Source organism: Psilocybe cubensis, chromosome 7 (genome assembly GCF_017499595.1).
Source record: "Psilocybe cubensis strain MGC-MH-2018 chromosome 7, whole genome shotgun sequence".
NCBI lineage: Eukaryota > Fungi > Basidiomycota > Agaricomycetes > Agaricales > Agrocybaceae > Psilocybe > Psilocybe cubensis.
Window position 1 is genome coordinate 610,758 of NC_063005.1, and position 19,878 is coordinate 630,635.

Below are 19,878 nucleotides of genomic sequence, written 5' to 3' on the forward strand. Positions count from 1 at the left end.
AGCGCACAACCCCAAATTCACTGCAAGCGCTGAGCGAGCCAACCGCACGCCCCAGCACACCGCTCATCACACCCTCAATATCAATACAAACCCTCACATCGCGCGAACTCAAATCCACATTCCCATCCTGATTGTCTAAATCAAACGATGACGCGCCCGTCTTCGTCCTCGCCGACGCTCTGCTCGTGATCTCTACCATCATCCCAAACGTCATGGTGGTGACGCTGAAGAGAAAGACGAGCGCTGCAATGTCGCAACTTTGAGCTTTTAATTTGGTAACTGTCTGGCGGATTAGCAGGCATTTAAGTAGGTCAATGTGAGTTAGGTTAGCGACAGCCCATGCGCACCGTGCTCTACATTTACAATGCACGATTTTCTATGCTTGTAACCAGTTTTTCTGGCAACTTGTTCAAGCTTTGTTCTAACAGTGTATCCCGCCCGTGCACGGCGACGATGCGAATTTACAGAGTTTCTGTTAAAATCCATCCGATATTCTTTGTGTGCTCAGCATTGAATTTTGGTTAGCAGTGTAGTTTCAAGTTTCTGCGCTTGGATGGAAAGCGGCTTGCTTGCCTAGGAATTGTATCTTCTACGCCACAATCTTCGAACACGACCACTGGACCTTTCCCGCACAGTTCAAAAGTGCATGATTTGAGTCAGACCGTGCAGAGTCCAGACGCTTGCGCTAATGCCCTCCCAACCATGGAAGAGCCCCGTGAACGAACTCCCGAAATCTTAGGGATTCGCATATGGTATATGGGAGGACAGTACCTTCCGTCTCGCGCACCGCTCAATATGTTCAGGGTTCAGGATCCCCCGTCCGTTAGGGATGCTACGCTAGGCACGAGCACGAGCTAAGTTAGCCTGATTTTTGTCGATTATAGGATCGGCAAGTTGTTTACCCGACGTCTTTCACTAGATGAGAGAATATCAAGGCACTCAGGGGATATTTCTCACTAGTCTGAATGATACTAGCTTCCTTGTGGTAGCTAAACTTTTAATTAATTAAGATCTGCCCAACGCGTACAACATGATTTGGACTTACGAGCTGGAGCGGGTTTGAATGCTAGCACCCAGATTGGGCAATTCCTAGTTCGAAGGTATACTGCTTTTGTGGAATGGCGTTGAAGAGCGTTGAAGATATAGCGTACTGTTGACGAATCTCCAAAGCAAGAAAACCAGGACCTGCTCCTCGCTTTTCGGAACCCCACGGAACCCTAAACTGCCTCGTTTGTGGTATACATCATTCAGGTAACGGTTCTATAGAGAACCATAATAACAGAGATGAGGGTGAGGCTAAGCATGCTTGCTCTGATTAATTCGTTCCTATTTCGACTTCAGATCATGGTTGCAAATCAGATGTTGGCTATCATGTAAATATTTTGAAACCAGAGACAACACCTTCGATGGTGGGGGCGTACACTGAAATACAATATGAAGTTTGAAGCGTTGGGGTTTTGAAACAGTAACTATGTTCGCAGGTGGTGAATCAATACTTCATAGTGGATGTTGGAAGGATGAATCGATGTTCGTCAGCGTAAAAGCGGGACTTAAACGTGACTATCAAAACGTGATGTGACAGTTCGCGATTCCGATCTTCTGCCAGCGCAATGTGACACAAACCGTTGTGGTTCTGAACTCAAAATCATACTGGCACTACACCAATGCATTGATTTACTGATTGAAGGATTGTGTACACCCTTCCGATTCTTTAAGACGCCATCTGTGTCATTTGCCCGTTATCAAACTGTTATCCAATCATGCAAGAACGGCAACCGCGCATTGCAAACTAAAGGGAAGCTTAAAAGTACGTGGAATGGACTAAAGATGTATACTGTGCGCTAAGCACTAATCAACGCTGCGGTTCGGTGTCCTGGAAGTATACAGACTGAACATGTGATAGCACTGCACTCGCTTTACCGTCACCATCAATTGTCAAAGTCCAGTTCAGGTGTTTAACTGCATCGGAGCTCACTGTTCTCTCACTACCAATCAGGGAACATAACGAGCTGATATGGGATATAGGCAGCATGAGGCTTTGCATTGTCTTCGCGATCCAGGGTCCAAGTTCCCTTAGGTCATTTGAGGTCAGTTTGGCGTAGTCTCAACTGACGTATCGGTGTCAGTTTTCCTCACCCCGCCCTCGCTCGCTGTAGCTCAGAAGCGAGACCTTTTCCTACTAGAACTATAAGAATTTCCTGGTATAGGACGAGTCGCTCGTCTAGCTCCCTTTACACTTTCCACTAGTTCAACACCGATATTTGGATAAAAGGTTTGTGTGCTGCTGTGCAATGTATCTTGCGACCCGCTGCTTACCAGGAAATGCATATCCTGTACAGTATCATTGGACTTTCATGTGGCCTTCGTGCCTACGCCCTCATGATAGGCCCATCGGCTAATTTGATCATTGGAAACAAAGCCATCGCTCCCGATGGATACAAACGCTCGTAATTTTTTTTATCCAAATCGTCGTAGCCAGGATGTCCTAATGTCTCGCAGTGCTGTTTTGGCTGGTGCATCTTTCAATACGTTATCCTTTCCCGGACCTGTGATCAGGGCAACAAAGGTGCGGTGAACGATAATGATATGAAGCAGACTTACATGGTGCATTTTTCCAGGGTGACACGCTGCAAATAAACGTCGTAGATCAGTTGACCGATTCCACCATGTTAATGGGTACAAGCATCGTAAGTATCTTTGTTCTATGCTCGTCTTAACGTTCTTACACTTTGTGTAGCACTGGCATGGGTTCTACCAGAAAGGGACTAGTTGGGCAGACGGCGTTGTGGGTGTAACTCAGTGCCCTATTGCTCCTGGTCACTCTTTCTTGTATCAATTTCCCACAGCCGACCAGGCTGGGACTTTCTGGTACCATTCTCATTATTGTGCGCATTCAAAGTGAAAATTCCGGACGTTGTGCTTGACAAGGTTATTCTATAGCTACACAGTATTGTGATGGCCTTAGAGGTGCCTTGATTGTGTATGATCCAACTGATCCCTATCGGACCTGGTGCGTTCATTGGCATTACTCTGAGTCATATCTCAAATTTAATGTCTCTAGGTATGATTTCGACGATGGCAAGTCGTTTTTACGCCCGAACTGCACAAGTTGATAACCATTGCATCCTAATTTCAGAAACGACGATTATTACGCTTGCAGACTGGTGAGCCTACATAAAACTGGTAATCAGGCTCTCTTAAACTAAACCCATCTCCATGTAAAGGTATCATCTGGCTTCTCCCCAACAGTCTCTTCCCGCTAATATAAACTCGGTTTTGATCAACGGACAAGGACGCTTTCCAGGAGGACCCGAATCTCCACTGTCAGTTATAAAGGTGGTTCCAAACAAGCGTTACCGATTCCGTTTAATCTCTATGTCCTGTGATCCTGCATTTACTTTCTCAATTGACGGACATCCGATGGTAAGTCATATTTCATCAGTAAGATATATCAAACATACTAAAAAAGAATAGACTGTTATTGAGGCTGACTCCCAGAGCGTACAACCTCTTACGGTTAATGAGATTACCATCCACGCCGGTCAAAGATATTCCTTCATTCTTTATGCCAACAATCCCATCGGGAACTACTGGATTCGGTCGCACCCCAACGATGATGGATTGAAAGGCTATGCAGGAGGCATTAACTCTGCCATACTGCGTTACTACGGCGCACCCACTAAAGACCCAACCACGTCAAAGGCTTCCGTCTCGAATCCTTTGATTGAGGCAAATCTACGACCCCTCTACAATCCTGCTGCTCCCGGAATTCCATCCCCAGGAGCTGCCGACGTCAATATTAATTTAGAAATCACTTACAACAACGACACTCAGAAATTTCTCGTCAATAACGTTCCCTTCGCAGACGTCCCGGTTCCAGTGTTGCTTCAAATTCTCAGTGGAGGACAGTCAGCAATTGATTTACTCCCAGCTGGATCAGTATATACACTTCCCCCGAACAAAGTTATAGAAATTTCTATGCCCGGTGGTAGCACTGGAAGCCCGGTAACATTTTCTCGATTTGTATGTATTATTTACGATCTCTCACTTTGACAATTGTAGCATCCTATGCATTTACACGGTGTAAGTGATCAAACTTTGAATGTAGCTGACGTTTCCGATGACTCTCTGTAGCACGACTTCTCGGTTGTGCGAAGCGCCGGTAGCAAACAATACAATTATGTGAATCCTGTTAGGCGCGATGTGGTTAACCTAGGCGAAAGTAGAGCTGAAGATAACGTCACCGTACGCTTCAAGACCGACAACTCTGGCCCTTGGATTCTTCATTGGTATGTTCACTATCATTATATATGATCATCTGTCCATGTACTAAGGAAGCATATGTGAGCCACATTGATTGGCATCTTGAAGCGTAAGTTCGCTTGCTCATCAACCGGTTTGCGTAACGAAACTGCACACATTGTTTCTAGTGGTTTGGCTGTTGTGTTCGCGGAGGATGCTCCGTCAGTCAAGCTCAGCAATCCCCCTCGTATGTCTTCTTTTAATATAAATCTAAAAATTCTGACTTAGCCAAACTACCTAGCTGCTTGGGATCAACTTTGTCCTATCTATAACGCTTTACCGCCTCAAACCTTTCACTGACAAACATCCTAACCAAAACTGTGTTTAGGGCTTGGAAATTTCATTGTAACAGAAGCTTCTGATTGCTAGGACTCATGCATCAAATGTTCAACTTCGCGCCTTTTGATTTGGTCAACGCATTGTTGCTGTACTGTAGATGGAAGTAGTATCTTTTTCTATTTCAATGCTACAATTGGTGGTTGAGGCCAGATAGTTTGAGTTAGCTTGAGCTGTAAACTCCTCCCTACAACGTACTACTTGTCTTTACCTCCAACAACTGGCGATCAGAGGAAAGATGTGGCTTGTTGTGCCGATAGGCGCTCCTAATTTACATTCCGTCTCATCTCTGAGAACATTTTCAGCCAGTCCTCACCATTATGACCATACCTGACAAGGTTAAGTAACGTATCCTGTCATGGCTTTGAACTAAACTATCAAGAACAGTCATACATATGTCTAAACCTTTCCCAATTGTTCGCGATGTACACCGATGACAACGCGCTCAAAAGCGATTTACACCCTCAATCGTATACCCTTGAATCGTTCCAGACATTCCTATGCCCGTACTAACCCATTTACCACGGATCTATACGAGACAATTGCGCGAATACATTGACACGTTACGTTAAACACTGGATGGGTTCGGACGCGCGATCCCACGTCAGACGCATGATACCCAATCGCAGGGCGTCAACCCAATCGTACGGCGCATCGGTGGCCTTAAATGCGGCATTAGTACTTCCATTTTTATCGATACAGTGTATGTCAACGCTTAAAATAAATGCATGAAATGTGAATCGGACAATGAATAATATGCCTTCTTTGAATTACGAGAACACCATGTTTCCGAAAGGCCTACTCAGGCGCAATCCAATGTACTTTTTAGAGGTATTATTATGGACTCTACCTCTCTGAATATCTGAGATGCGCATTGCAATAAAATGGAATTGCAACAAATAACGAGACTTTTAAAGTTGAAAGTCTGTCTATTTTCAGAATAGGTATATCAATTTTTTCAACTTTATCCTTTCCCAAGGTGGAAGACAAGAGGAATGGTAAATATTCCGGTGAAATGAAATCCCGAAGTAACATCGGCTGCTGCAGAATATTCTCCTAACAAGAACAACAAACTTAATCAGCAAAACGATTTGTGCCGGATGAAGGCCGCCACTGCCTATCCACCCAAATTGAAGCATCTCTTTGTTGATGTAATGAAGAGACGCTTCTCTTTGACCTGAAATGCACATTTAGGCTGAGCGAAATAGACCGTTCTAGTCTTGACTTGACGCAGTGAATTGAAGCCAGTATTTGGTAAACCAGTGGAAGTAGTTTCACCTCGAGTAAATCAGGCATTATCGGGTCCATAACCCAAAGAGACTTCAGGAAAATTTGAATCTCCTTCCGCTACAAGGATTAGATGAATTCGCAATAATTGAATGACAAGGTGGTTCTAGACTGGTATGAGGATTGCACAAATGAACTGTTATTAAATAATCCATGGTTTCTACTCATATAAAAGCTTTGATTCAACGAACCTTTACAGTATCTCTTGCTATTCTGCACTCTTCAGAAAATGCATCTTCTCAAAGGCCTCATAGCCCTTGGATGGGTACTTCAAGCCTACGCTGTTGCAATAGGTCCGACCACCAATTTGGTTATCGGAAATCAAGTCATAGCTCCTGATGGACTTAGGCGCTCGTAAGTTATTTACAATATTTTCCGAGTTAATTTGTTCTGATCACTCTGATTCACAGAGCCGTGTTGGCTGGAGCCTCAGCCAGCACTCTATCCTTCCCCGGACCTGTAATTCGGGCTACAAAGGTGTGTTGGTTGATGTGTTGTGATGTGGCGAGCAATAAATTCACAGTGTGCATTTTACTAGGGTGATACGTTGCAGGTGAACGTCATAGATCAATTGACGGATACTAGCATGTTGACTGGAACGAGTATTGTAAGTGTTATTAAATGATTGTTGCCTACATATTGGCCAATATTTCTATAGCACTGGCACGGCATTCACCAAAAAGGAACCAGTTGGGCAGATGGCGTTGTTGGCGTGACTCAATGCCCAATTGCTCCTGGCAAGTCTTTCCTGTATAAATTTCCTACAGCCGAGCAAGCTGGGACTTTCTGGTACCATTCCCACTATTGTGCGTATAAACTCAGGATATTGTTGTAATGCTTCTAACAAAATTCTTATATAGCTACTCAATATTGCGACGGCCTTAGAGGAGCTTTGATTGTTTACGATCCAGAGGATCCCTACCGAACTTGGTGAGACTATCGACCATCATTCTAGAATATACTGATTTTTTAACATTCCTTTGTAGGTATGACATTGATGATGGTATGTCGTCCACCTACTGGGAGTCGTTGATAATTCAATTCATATTCAAATGCTTGCCGCAGAATCGACAGTGATTACCCTTGCAGATTGGTGAGTCCACAAAATTTGAACAACCTAAGCATAATTTCATATCCGTTTCCTCAAAACTCAGGTATCACAAAGTTGCTCATTTAGAGCCTATCCCTACTGAAGCAGACGCTACTTTGATCAACGGAAAGGGTCGCTATCCTGGCGGTCCTGCTTCGCCCCTGTCGGTTATTAATGTGGTTCCCAACAAGCGTTATCGTTTCCGTTTGGTCTCAATGTCGTGCGATCCTGCATTTACTTTCTCAATTGACGGACACCCCCTGGCAAGTATTTCTTAAAATTAACATATAACCCATACACTTATTATTTTGATAGACTGTTATCGAGGCCGACTCTCAGAGCGTACAACCTCTTACGGTTAACGAAATTACCATCTACGCAGGCCAAAGGTATTCCTTTGTTCTCTATGCCAACAACCCCGTCGGAAACTACTGGATCCGAGCACTTCCCGATGAAGATGGTCCTTCTAAAGATCTATTTAAGAATGGAATCAATTCTGCCATCCTCCGTTACAGTGGTGCACCAGCTGTCGACCCAACAACACAGAAAGCATCTCCTGCCAATCCACTAGTTGAGGCAAATCTGCGACCTCTCTACAATCCTGCCGCTCCAGGTGTTCCTTCCCCAGGAAAAGCCGACGTCAACCTCAAGATAGGCATCACTTTCAACAATACAACCAGCAAGTTTTTTGTCAATAATGCCACCTTCACGGAAGTCAAAGTTCCAGTATTGCTCCAAATTCTTAGCAAGAAATACCAGCCCAATCAGCTTCTCCCTGCCGGATCAGTATACACTCTCCCTCCTAACAAAGTCATAGAAATATCTATGCCTGGTGGGAGTACTGGAAGCCCGGTAAGCTTCTCTCTGCTCATGTATATTGTTTCCTCTCTCTTACTTGGCGCTTGTAGCATCCTATGCATCTGCACGGCGTACGATACTGATTTTTAGTATGGCAGACTTGACACTGACTACTCTCTGTAGCATGATTTCTACGTCGTGAGAAGCGCCGGCAGCTCACAATACAATTATGTAAATCCTGTCAGGCGCGACGTCGTTAACATAGGCCGAAACCTCACGGATAACGTTACCATACGTTTCAAGACTGATAACTCTGGCCCATGGATCCTACATTGGTAAGTCTACAAATAATACTATACTGTCCACCTGTTCATACACTAACGAGCGCACATCAGCCACATAGACTGGCATCTTGAAGCGTAAGTATCCAAACTCATTTTCATCCGGTGACTAGTATAACTAAAAAGACACGTATTCTCCAGCGGTTTGGCCGTGGTTTTCGCAGAGGATTTCGCATCTATTCAACTCAGCAAGCCTCCTCGTATGCATTTATTTATATGTTCCCTGATATATTGACTAAGTCCGTCTGTCTAGCGGCTTGGGATCAACTTTGCCCTACCTTCGACGCTTTACCTCCCCAAAAATTCACCTGATCAACATATTTGATCGGGGCTTGGGGTCTACCATTGATGAATAGGGTCTATGGTTAGCAATAATATCAAGTGTACCGTGTACCAAGTGTTCAAGTTTGACTCGACCTAGTGAATTGTTTGTTACTGTGCTTTGAATATATCTTCGTACAAATGTTAAGCAAGTTCTTTGCAGTCCATTCATTTTGCATAGTAGCCGCAAGAATGAACTTAGCTCACGGACTGACCAACAATCAGCGTTAGAAACTAGACGTTTTTCTGAATTTCCGATGTAGAATATGCTACTCGCTTCACTCATTTCGCGCACCCTACGCAGGCGATCAGCGAAATCGTTGTGTTTTCCGCGTGTTGGCACCTGGATGGGGGTGGATGGTTGTAAGAGCATGATAAGGAAAAGGGCTTGTATACGACTATGACACACCACGCCAACATCGTGCCTAAGAGGGAGCAGAATACACTGCTCACATCAATTGACACTACATGATGGTTCAATGATGAGCTAGGAAAAGAACGGCAGAAGGCGCTCAGACCAATCCATCCCTGTCACCATATTGGATGCTATAAACACCGCCAGGTACGTCTTAGACTGACGAACAGCACACTGGCAAGCCTTACCTCATTTCCACCCACATTGACCGCGGAGAAACATCTAGGAGCCCCATCATAGTCTGCAGAAATGACAGCCGAAAGTGGTGGGGGATTATATGAATGATAGGGTGTGCATAAGTATGAGTGAGCATTGGGATATGCTACTCCTGGTTGGTATCTTTCAGGTTGAGAACACTCATGATCCTTCAGCTGGCAGTGACTGTACCGAAAGTAAAGAAGGTTTAATTATCACTCACGGAATTTGTAGGTGTCCCTTTGTACGTTTCCCCTATCAAACTATTCCCCTCCCTCCATACTCATTCCATCTCTTTGCGGTTGGCTTTGCTTCGTCGGTGGTGGGAGGGCGGTCGTTGACGTAGAGTCAACAAAAAAATACGACACACAACAGGTCACGCGCTGTCGGTCTATTTCAAATTCCGAACGATCACTATTGTAGCAAAAACTCCTCATCTACCAAAAATGGCACCCTTGATCAACGAAGCCGACGGCGGATGCCGTCTAAACGACGCCCTACCCAAACCTATGATGAAGTTGGTCTGTTGTGTTACGGTAGAGGGATAGATAGAGGGATACTATACTAGGTTGTGAGAAATTGGATTCCGTGTATTTACTTTATGAAATGAACTCGCATCTTGCTAAACTAATGGATACAAAATGGATATGGTATCTCATGAATCTGGGGCACATTCAGGACCATAACCTAAATAGACATGTGGAATACGTACAGAGTAATGCTCAAGAGGTTATTTTGGACACCTGAGAGTCAAGGAAGGTAGATTATGCCTGCAATACATGTTTACATTTAAAAACTAGAAGAAAGTAAGATTGCGATTGGGTGTAGAAAAGCTTGATGTAATACTGGAATAGCCTGAATACTTGTTAAAGGGTGAGCAGCAAGGCGTTGTGTAAAACTAAAGTTCAAGTCATGAGTAAAGTAGCAAAGGAGCTCAGAATCGCATTATACTTACCTAGTCAGACAAAAGTTGTAGGTGAACTGTAATTGCGATCAAGAACTGAAGCAAATTAAAGAACAAGGGGGAAAAGAAGGTACATTCATACCAACTCAAGTCAAAGTACCGATACATCGTTGCTATTCATACCAATGTTCCGCTGAAGCCATGGAAAAGATCGGTCATTAAATGTGCCGTTGTGCCTAGACCCCAATTCTCGTTAAACTGCCTGGTAGTATACTCGTATAAAAGGCTTGCTACAAAGATGTTCCTTTGCAAGTTTCAAGATGAATTTTCTTCTAAGCATCGCTACCCTTGGACTGGGACTTCAAGCCTATGCTGTCATGATAGGTCCCTCCGCGACTTTGGTTATCGGAAACAAAAACATAGCTCCCGACGGAATTAAGCGCTCGTAACTTGACCTTTTATTTTGTTACTCGTTTTGTTCTAAACAATCGCAGGGCTGTTTTAGCTGGAACTTCACTGGACACTCTATCTTTCCCCGGACCTGTAATTCGGGCCACAAAGGTACGTAAATTAATGGCTATTGCAATTTCATGAGTGGGAAACCGAGTGTACAATTTCTCAGGGCGACACGCTGAGCTTGAACGTCGTCAATCAGTTAACTGATGCCACTATGCTGATGGGCACGAGCATCGTGAGTACCTTTGTCTAGCCCTCATTATATTTCTTGAAGGTTTCTTCAGCATTGGCATGGTTTTCATCAAAAAGGAACTTTTTTTTTTTTATTTTATGTTATAGCCTCTGAGGGGTGGGCCCCTCCCTTGGCTTAGTACTACCATTACAGTTTCTCTATATAGGTTGTAATCCTACTGTTCCATGTGTACTGTGTAAAGGAATAAGAAGTGTTGCTTATGAGAGATTACTAACATTTATTGCGGCGTGGTGTTTTCTGCGTGGGGTGCTGGAGTTGGAGTTGAAGGTTGAGGTTTCCTCTTCCGCTCCCGATATCGAGAGACTCGACACCAGGAGCCAAAGAGAAAAATGCCAGAGTGATAGAGCCGTTCTGTGATGTTCTTGTCTTCAAACCTAATGAGAATAGAAAGTCGGTCCTTCTGGAACTCCTCCCCATCGCGACAAAGAGCCCGTATTTGCCCTCGGATATCCTGCCTAGATACCCCTGCCTCATTTTCAAGTAATGACCATATGCTGTTTTTTGGAGTGGCGGAGTCGAAAGAGTCGCGAAGTGAATCGGCTGGGAGATCATGGACCACTATACCATGCCATGGCACATCCGAGTGAACTGTGGGTGGGTCACCAATAGTTGAATCAAAATTAGGAAAGCAATCGGAGGCCTGAGCTGCTTGAAGAATAGTCATCGGGCGAGCTTTTATTCTAGCAGTTCCAGTGTCGTTTGCAGTGTGGATAATGAGCCTTCCTGATTTTGAGACATTAGCTCCGAGAACATGACGAGGGGGGTCCCGTGACATTGGTGAGAGCTCGCTATTGAGTCGCTCCACAAAATCAGTGAGTGGACCAGATGGCTGTGTAAGTGGAAAGTCATCCCAGGATGCAATAAGGCGATTATTTGAGGAATAATGGCGGGTTGGACGAGTGACGTGAGGGCGGGTCTTAACAGGGCCTCCAGCAATTGGGGCTGGGGATGTCCTCTGCGGCGTGTGAGCTGGCTGAGCCACTGGTGTAGTTTTGGCCACTGTAGCGTATGACCGGGGCTCAGTAACCCTTTCAGGGTTTTGGGGGTGATATTCCGGGTCTGCCGGGAATAAGGTTGAGTGTAGCAGCAGAGCGGCGTGCATCGTTCGGTCACTGAGTGTGACGGTACCGTGAGAAATGCTCTGTATAATCGCGACCGTTGCCAGAATGGAGTCCAGCAGCGTCTCGAGGTGAGCAACCTGTCCGGCAACAATGTCCGAAGACACAGCTGGCGGGGGCAGAGTAGATGGGGGTGCAGCATCGGTGTTTGGGGCACTGTGTGGGTCCGCCAATGGTATGGGTGTGTTGACAGAGTGCTGTGGAGAGGGACCCGGAGGGGCATCCACTGATTTCCGAGGGTGAGTTCTGCCTTTCTTTATAAGGCGCTTCGTATGGGGTGACCTCTTGGTCTGTAGCAGCTTTCGGCCATCACTCTCTGACTCTGTTGGGCCTGGGGTTGAGTCTGGAGAGCGCTGTCGCCGTGTACCCAGCAGCGGGGCCGGTGAGCTGGCACGCTGACCATGTTGATGGTGGTGGTTAGTGCGTGAGAACATCCTCCAAAAAGGAACTAGTTGGGCAGACGGTGTTGTCGGCGTGACTCAGTGCCCTATTGCTCCTGGTCATTCTTTCCTATATCAGTTTCCCACGGCCAACCAAGCTGGGACTTTTTGGTATCATTCTCATTACTGTGCGTATAGAGTCTAGGATATAAATCAAGGCGGAGATATTGATATATTTACTATACAGCTACACAGTATTGCGATGGCCTTAGAGGAGCTTTGATTGTTTATGATCCAACCGATCCCTATAGAACCTGGTGCGTGTTTTAATGGTAGCGCTAAAAATTAGTTTAAATTCATCCTAATTTATTTATATACGTAGGTATGATATCGACGACGGTAAGTCTCCCCTGTTTCGTCCCTTGCTAAGAAGCTGATAGCGACGATTCTTGTCCTATCATGTGTCACAGAAAGTACAATCATTACCCTTGCAGATTGGTGGGTTCCAATATGACGTGTATTGCTCAGCCGTAATCTGACTTCCTTTTCGAAACAAAGGTATCATAAGGCTGCTCCTCTACAGACCCTCCGAACTGCTAAGGAAGATTCAGTTCTGATCAACGGGCAAGGTCGCGTTCCCGGAGATAAAACTACTGATTCAACTCCCTTGTCAGTCATAAACATAATTCCCCAAAAGCGATATCGGTTCCGTCTCATTTCAATTTCGTGTGATCCTGCATTTTCTTTCTCGATTGATGGTCATTCTATGGTAAGTCCGCTTATCAAATTTGTTAATCTAATTTTCATATGACATACTACATGATAGACCGTCATCGAAGCTGACTCTCAGAGCGTGCAACCTCTTACTGTGAATGAAATTACTATCTTCGCGGGTCAACGATATTCTTTTATTCTTTATGCCAATAATCCGGTCGGAAACTACTGGATTCGGTCGCAGCCTACATACCCAGATGATGGGATACAAGGCTATGCAGGAGGCATCAACTCTGCCATACTACGTTACTCTGGAGCCCCCGCAGTCAATCCAACGACAAAAAAGGCTTCCATTACTATTCCTTTGGTTGAAGCAGATCTACGGCCTCTCTATAGCCCGGCCGCCCCGGGCCTTCCATCTCCAGGAGCTGCCGACGTCAACATCAAGCTCGATATTTCTTACAACTCACCTTCCGAGACGTTTTTCGTTAATAATTTCACCTTCCCAGAAGTCCCGGTTCCAGTGTTGCTCCAGATACTCAGCGGAGCCCAGTCAGCAAATGATTTGCTCCCCGCCGGATCGGTTTATACTCTCCCCCCTAATAAAGTCATAGAAATATCTATGCCCGGTGGAAGGCCCGGAAGCCCAGTAAGCTTCTCAGTTACACAAATCGTTTTCAACCCCTCTTATCTTGCCGCCTATAGCACCCTATGCATTTGCATGGCGTATGTGATTGATCTTCATGTAGTTGACGTTACCTGACGACTCTTTTTAGCACGATTTCTCCGTCGTGCGAAGCGCCGGCAGCAATCGGTACAACTATGCCAATCCTGTCAGGCGCGACGTAGTGAACATAGGAAGGGAAGATACGGACAACGTTACCATACGTTTCAAGACCGACAATTCCGGCCCTTGGATCCTGCACTGGTGTGTCTGCCTATTCCACTATAGCCACATATTCATGCCCTGATTACGCACACATCAGCCACATTGATTGGCATATTGAGGCGTAAGTCTCAATCAGTGAAAAGCCTTTAATGATGAGATTGAATACTTTTTCTCCAGTGGTTTGGCGGTGGTTTTCACAGAGGACATTCCATCCATTCAATTCAGCAGCCCTCCTCGTACGCCTCCATGTACTATTTTCATTGATACCCTTGACTCAGATCATTTATCTAGCTGCTTGGGATCAACTTTGTCCCATTTTCAACGCCATACCTCCTCAAAAGTTCCATTAATCGGCATCGTCTTCTAGCCGTCGGAGCACCAATGCTTGGATACACCGCGTCCATGTACCTCACCGGATGGTTAGGAGAATGAAGTGCCGTCAAATTTCAAGCTTGTAGTATTTTTCGTTTCTACTCAAACCCAGTTCACTTTTTGTTACTGTGCTGCGAATGAAGATCATACGTTGTATAAACATATTACAACTGTTCAGTATATTCTGATGGTTTAAACAATAGCCCCACAAAAAGAATGGATTGAATTATGACAACAGTAACCTACCTGGACAGAATTCCTTTCCTGTATGCTCCTATCACGAATTAAACGTAGTCTTGATACTATCAACCTCTAACTCTAACTCGGTCCTGATCACTGGCAATCACTGTACTAGATGCAGATCGAACTAGAAATAAAAGCGTTCATAGTATCTAGTCTATCCGATAATATACACCAATTTTGGCTTCCTGCGAACCTCATGGGCTATAGTGCTACGGGAGGTTTGTAGACAGGCAAGACTATCACTTGGCAGTAGTTTGGCATTTATTAGTAAGTAAGAGAGACAGACGAAATGGTCTGCTGATGACGTCGAGATATTCACTCAATCAGAGTATATTATGATGCCGACTACACGATACCTCCAGTTTGCCTCGTACCATGCCTCCCTTCTCTATTATTGCGCTCATAATAGCCGGTTGTGCATTGGGAGCATCTGCGGTTAGTGAGGAAGTTGCGTTATACTCAGTTACTATGATAGATGCTCATTCAAAAATACTTTTACATTCGCACAGAAGCTTGACATACGCAAAGAGGAACCTACCGTATTCACAGCCAAGGAGATATATCGCACTCTCATCCCAGAGTCTCCTTATATAGTTGATAGGACGACTACGATTACCTGGACGTAAGCCTGGAAATGTTACAGCATCCACCATCAATGAAACGATAGAACTTATGTCTTATTTCTATTCATAGAGAATTCCCCACTGCCACTTCGTCTTAAATTCAACCAACAAGGACGCCTGCAAGGTTTCCGTAGTACAAAGTGTTGTCCATTACTCCACAACCGTGAAATGTACTAGCTTGGTAGTGTTATTCAGAATAAAAACAACAAAATATTGGCTTGATTTGGAGCAATCAAAGTTCAACGAAAGATTTGGATACCAATCTGAACGTGGAAAACACTTGTCTATAATCCAAGCTCATAAAATCATGCTCTACTAGCCATAAGTAGTGCTCTGCTGTAATTTTCAGGGCGCCGTTCCTGGTCTCTGTCCATCCCGTTCATCTCAAGTGATCCTATTGATATTGGCCAAGCTTAGGTACTGACAAATGCATTTTCCCACGGCACTCATAGGTGCCGCTCGAGATGACTTACTAATAGTGGTATGGGAGAGCAGGTGTTTTCAAGTATGACATTCAGGAGTAGTGAGCGCGAGAGTCAGCTATGTGTCTACCATGCTGAAGTTCTACACTTTAAAGCGTTCTAGTGGAATAAAAACGACTCATTTCGGAATCGATGAGCGGGTGTCCCAAAATGGGTTGGTTTGTACCACCCGTTTTAGAAAGTGTACTGCCTATTCGAGTCTCAAGTTGTTGTATTTTAGGTATATCATCGGCATTAAATTATGTATAAAAGGGAAGAGAATGTACCCCATCCTCCATCGAGCTCCCCAGCTTCACTCTTAAGGTGAGTGAGCTTTCAGTCACCTGCTACCAGCTTGCATTAGTAACGGACACGCAAACAGTTCAAAAATACTTTTGAATCGAATTATCACCGTAGGTATCGGTTGACCTCGAGAGTCAGAACAGCTTGCTGACTCCGATTGTTAACAGAAAATGTTTCCCTCAATGACTCTGACTATCCTTGTGCTGTCCGCCCTGATTTCCAACGCTATTGCCCTGCCTCAGTTCAGCGGTAATGGAAATAATGGGAACATCAACTCAGGAAACGGAGGCAATGAGAGCGGAAATGGACATGGTGGATACAACAGTGCCAACAGAAACGGTGGTTTTTACCCAGACTACAGAATACCATTCTACCGCCGGGAGCCAGAACCAGAACCACAATTCAGCGGTGATGAAAATAACGGGAATATCAACTCCGGAAATGGAGGATACGGTAGTGGTAATGGAGATGGCGGGGCCTATAACAGCAACGAAAACGACGATATGTTCTCGTACGGAGGATACAAGTACGACATGCCCATTCCAATGTACCACCGCGAGCCAGAGCCAGAACCGCAATTCAGCGGTAACGGAAATAACGGCAATATCAACTCCGGAAATGGAGGACACGGTAGTGGAAATGGAAATGGCGGGACCCATAACAGCAACGGAAACGGCGGTGTCTCCTCGCACAGAGGGTATTACCCGTACGACATGCCAGTGTACTACCGTGAGCCAGAGCCAGAGCCCCAGTTCACTGGAGACGGCAATAACGGCAACGTCAACTCTGGAAACGGAGGCCACCACAGTGGCAATGGGTACGGTGGTTCCGGCAACGCACACGGAAATGGTGGTCACAGGTACCATTACTGATTCTCCAAGGATGTCCACCGCAAGCATGAATGAAGGGAAAGGGATATATGAAAGAAAGAAAGAAAGAAAGAAGAGGATAATTAGATAGCGTGTATATCAAAACAATACACGTACTATTCATGCAATGCAAGTTGGTTTCTGTTGGCAATACAGATAGTTTTGAGTAACCTGGAGCAGAGATGATCGACAGAGAGTTTTCCCATTCAGTTACTTGTTTCATAAACGCAGAGATCAGAAGAACTGATTGAAACTTCAAGCCTCAATGTTTGTTCTGAGTGAGCTTTCGCGCGATTTGGACATACAAAATGATAAAATATATTACATGTATACAATGAGTTCGGTTGAGATTGGTTCAAACTTCAACGAATGAAAATAGTCTTAACCTCTGTATAGGCATCGATGGCTATAGAGGTGGAGTGGTCAGTTCCCCCGCATTGGATTCACAGATTTGGGTACTCACAATGATGTCCGAGTTCACGACCAATGCCGGAGCCTTTCCAGCCGCCGAAAGCAAGGTCTGGGTGGGCATTTCCTGTAGTGTTCACGCCGACCTGTCCAGCTTCGAGTCCTTTGGCGAATCGAATGGCGCGTGAAACGTCTTTCGTGAAGACACTGACGAGGAGAATCAGTTTACCCTTGCTCGAGTGCAGATTGAACAAATGACTTACTAAGCCGCCAAGCCATACTCAGTATCGTTTGCCCTGTACTTTTCATGAATTTTGTGTGTTATATATTTTTACCATTATCACACACCTCTTCAGCACTTCCTCCTCTGTGGTGAATTTGTGGAGTATTGCCACTGGACCAAATATCTCTTCCTTGTTGATTATAGCATCATCTTTGACATCAACGAATATGGTAGGTTTGACATAGAATCCCTAGGACACAGAGAAAATAAAATTTCTGAAGAAAGGACGAAAAATCACTCGTACCTTTTCATCTCCGGCGGCTCCACCAGTCAGAACCTTAGCACCTTCAGCTTTCCCAGTTTCGATATATTGCAGGACGCGTTTATGCTGAACGGAGAATTAGCCAGCATTACATGGCTGACTTTTGTACAACGTACCTGAAGAATGTCGACTTGCGGACCCGAAGAGTATGACTCGTCAGTGGGGTCTCCGACTTTGTAACTTTGAGCAGCCGCAGAAAGCTTTTCCGAAAACTTGTCGAAGATCGTGTCTTGGACATACACCCGCGTTCCAGCGATGCAAATCTGACCGGAATTTCTATTGAATCCACCCAGAACTCTGCGATGGATAAAAATGAGTAAACCGGTAGGCCATTCGAAGGTATGATACGTACCTGGTGACGGCATCTTCCATGTCACAATCGTCGAACACGATGACAGGGCTTTTACCACCAAGCTCAAGCGTGCACGACTTCAGGTTGGACCGTGCAGCAGCCTCTGCGACGGCCTTCCCAGCAATAGCAGAACCGGTAAAAGCAATTTTACGAATGCGCATATGGGAAGCCAGGAGCTGTCCTGTCTCCCGGGCGCCACTCAGGATGCTCAAAACACCGTCAGGGAGTCTGTACACCGTCATTAAAGGGTTTGGCTACGATACGGATGTGATGTACATACCCAGCTTTCACGGCAAGTTCTGCAAAAATAAGAGCACTGAGAGGTGACTTCTCACTGGTCTTAATAATACTTGCATTTCCAGTAGCCACTAGTTGAAAGAAATGAAGGTGAGTTCACCTTCATTGCTGCTGTTCAAAGAAGAAACTTACACGCTGGCGCCGTTTTCCATGCAAGCATAGCAAGAGGCCCGTTCCTATTTACACAATATAATCTTTTAGTGATTGGCCAAGTATTAATTTAGAGGATAACGCACCAGGGTATGATTCCGGCTGTGACACCATACGGTTGACGAATCTCCAAACCCAAAAAGCCTGGTACATTCAAACTAGTCTTTCCGTGTATTTTATCTCTATAGTTGGGAGGAATTAGCACTACTTCATTAGATAGTTCGATCAAAACTTACGCCGCTCCAGCAAACCAGCGATAGACATATGCGACACCGTGGGCCTCGATACTAGGCGACAGAAATGTTAGTTATGACTATTTCCATTTAAGGCTAACAGATTAGGCGTACATTGAATCCTTCAGGGGTTTTCCCATCTCCAACGATTGTACCATCCCAAGAGTGTTAGCATTTTCATCAACAAGATCGGCCAGTTTGTGCATGATTCTGGAGCGGGTAGACGGGTCACCGTCAGCCCACGCAGGCCATGCCTTTTCTGCAGCGTCGACTGCAGCATCAACCTCTTTCTGTCCTGCAACGTGCACTGATGCTAACTTCTCTTTGTTGGCGGGATTGATTACGTCGATGCGTTCGCCATTACCCTCGACAAACTACAACACGGTTATCATTAAGAGTAAGGAAAACGAGAGGTATAGACGAACCTTTCCAGCAATAAATAGGCGTTCTTCGAGTTGAATTGACATGGTGGGGTAAAATTCAGTTCTTATCGATGAATTCGACTGTCCTCTTGAAAGGCCCCTTCTTATAGAAACCTTGCCCACCAATGTCACGCCTCACATGGACGTAAAGAGGGGACCTCGGCATGGAACGTGTATGCGATGGCCCAGAATAGTACCCGACACCGAAGCAAGTTTCCCAATGTGATTCCATTTTTCACTTTGAGGGGGCAGATTTTAACATATAATAAGGTCTTGTTCGTCGGAAAGATTCAGAAGCGTTACTTCATGGATAAATGAATTATCATGTGGAGCAATGCGAGTACCCAAAGCAACCGGGAGCAAGTCAGTGGGTATGACAATGAGAAAAGAGATTCACTCCTACAGTTCCCGTCTCCCAACAAAAACTTGCTTATTAAGACGTAGCTTCGAATTCCGTCTGTATCCGAGTATTTCTGTGTCGCCAATTCGCTTAGCAAGCGATCTTACACCGTCCTCGTAGAGAGATCCTTTAATAGAATGGTGATGTCCGGCATTTTAGTACAGCAGCTCTGTAAAAGGCGGATATTGAGAATCCACCGTTGAGATATGGAAGAGATTGCGATGAGGGTCGTGGAAAAGATTACCGACGTTCGTGTTCAACGCGTAAGCAGGTGCAAACAGTCGGCTATTCCGGGTTTCTTTCAACCGGTTGACTGTTATAATGAAGTCTGAGCGACCTTCACACAACCTTGACATTGCTTTACATGTTGATCACTAAATAGTACTAGCCATTAGAATAAA

The 19,878-nt window shown here is 45.1% G+C and overlaps 7 protein-coding genes across 7 annotated transcripts; 5 read left to right on the forward strand and 2 right to left on the reverse strand.

Moving 5' to 3' along the window:
• Positions 1 to 2,322: 2,322 nt before the first annotated feature.
• On the forward strand, positions 2,323 to 4,602 carry JR316_0007744 (Laccase-2; the record flags this gene model as incomplete). Its single annotated transcript, XM_047893468.1, has 13 exons — positions 2,323 to 2,447; positions 2,500 to 2,566; positions 2,619 to 2,687; positions 2,738 to 2,885; positions 2,941 to 3,010; positions 3,084 to 3,164; positions 3,225 to 3,423; positions 3,475 to 4,005; positions 4,063 to 4,083; positions 4,135 to 4,289; positions 4,349 to 4,372; positions 4,431 to 4,489; positions 4,544 to 4,602. The coding sequence occupies 13 exons, from the start codon at positions 2,323 to 2,325 to the stop codon at positions 4,600 to 4,602; spliced, it is 1,608 nt and encodes a 535-aa protein (XP_047746783.1).
• A 1,552-nt stretch (positions 4,603 to 6,154) lies between these two features.
• On the forward strand, positions 6,155 to 7,956 carry JR316_0007745 (Laccase-2; the record flags this gene model as incomplete). The annotated part of the gene is made up of 10 exons (XM_047893469.1): positions 6,155 to 6,279; positions 6,336 to 6,402; positions 6,464 to 6,532; positions 6,584 to 6,731; positions 6,786 to 6,855; positions 6,912 to 6,928; positions 6,991 to 7,018; positions 7,080 to 7,182; positions 7,331 to 7,867; positions 7,924 to 7,956. 10 exons carry the CDS (start codon positions 6,155 to 6,157, stop codon positions 7,954 to 7,956), a joined length of 1,197 nt encoding a protein of 398 aa, XP_047746784.1.
• Positions 7,957 to 10,915: 2,959 nt separating this feature from the next.
• Positions 10,916 to 12,250, reverse strand: JR316_0007746 (uncharacterized protein; the record flags this gene model as incomplete). Its single annotated transcript, XM_047893470.1, has 1 exon — positions 10,916 to 12,250. One exon carries the CDS (start codon positions 12,248 to 12,250, stop codon positions 10,916 to 10,918), a length of 1,335 nt encoding a protein of 444 aa, XP_047746785.1.
• Positions 12,251 to 12,962: 712 nt separating this feature from the next.
• On the forward strand, positions 12,963 to 13,881 carry JR316_0007747 (Laccase; the record flags this gene model as incomplete). Its single annotated transcript, XM_047893471.1, has 5 exons — positions 12,963 to 12,965; positions 13,023 to 13,559; positions 13,616 to 13,636; positions 13,687 to 13,838; positions 13,863 to 13,881. The coding sequence occupies 5 exons, from the start codon at positions 12,963 to 12,965 to the stop codon at positions 13,879 to 13,881; spliced, it is 732 nt and encodes a 243-aa protein (XP_047746786.1).
• A 908-nt stretch (positions 13,882 to 14,789) lies between these two features.
• JR316_0007748 (uncharacterized protein) lies at positions 14,790 to 15,135 on the forward strand (the record flags this gene model as incomplete). The annotated part of the gene is made up of 3 exons (XM_047893472.1): positions 14,790 to 14,849; positions 14,924 to 15,036; positions 15,108 to 15,135. The coding sequence occupies 3 exons, from the start codon at positions 14,790 to 14,792 to the stop codon at positions 15,133 to 15,135; spliced, it is 201 nt and encodes a 66-aa protein (XP_047746787.1).
• Positions 15,136 to 15,983: 848 nt separating this feature from the next.
• On the forward strand, positions 15,984 to 16,673 carry JR316_0007749 (uncharacterized protein; the record flags this gene model as incomplete). The annotated part of the gene is made up of 1 exon (XM_047893473.1): positions 15,984 to 16,673. One exon carries the CDS (start codon positions 15,984 to 15,986, stop codon positions 16,671 to 16,673), a length of 690 nt encoding a protein of 229 aa, XP_047746788.1.
• A 359-nt stretch (positions 16,674 to 17,032) lies between these two features.
• JR316_0007750 (Aldehyde dehydrogenase) lies at positions 17,033 to 19,122 on the reverse strand (the record flags this gene model as incomplete). The annotated part of the gene is made up of 13 exons (XM_047893474.1): positions 17,033 to 17,076; positions 17,134 to 17,285; positions 17,342 to 17,374; positions 17,427 to 17,551; positions 17,606 to 17,689; positions 17,740 to 17,920; positions 17,976 to 18,203; positions 18,256 to 18,343; positions 18,405 to 18,448; positions 18,509 to 18,604; positions 18,659 to 18,709; positions 18,770 to 19,029; positions 19,081 to 19,122. 13 exons carry the CDS (start codon positions 19,120 to 19,122, stop codon positions 17,033 to 17,035), a joined length of 1,428 nt encoding a protein of 475 aa, XP_047746789.1.
• Between the last annotated feature and the right edge of the window lie 756 nt (positions 19,123 to 19,878).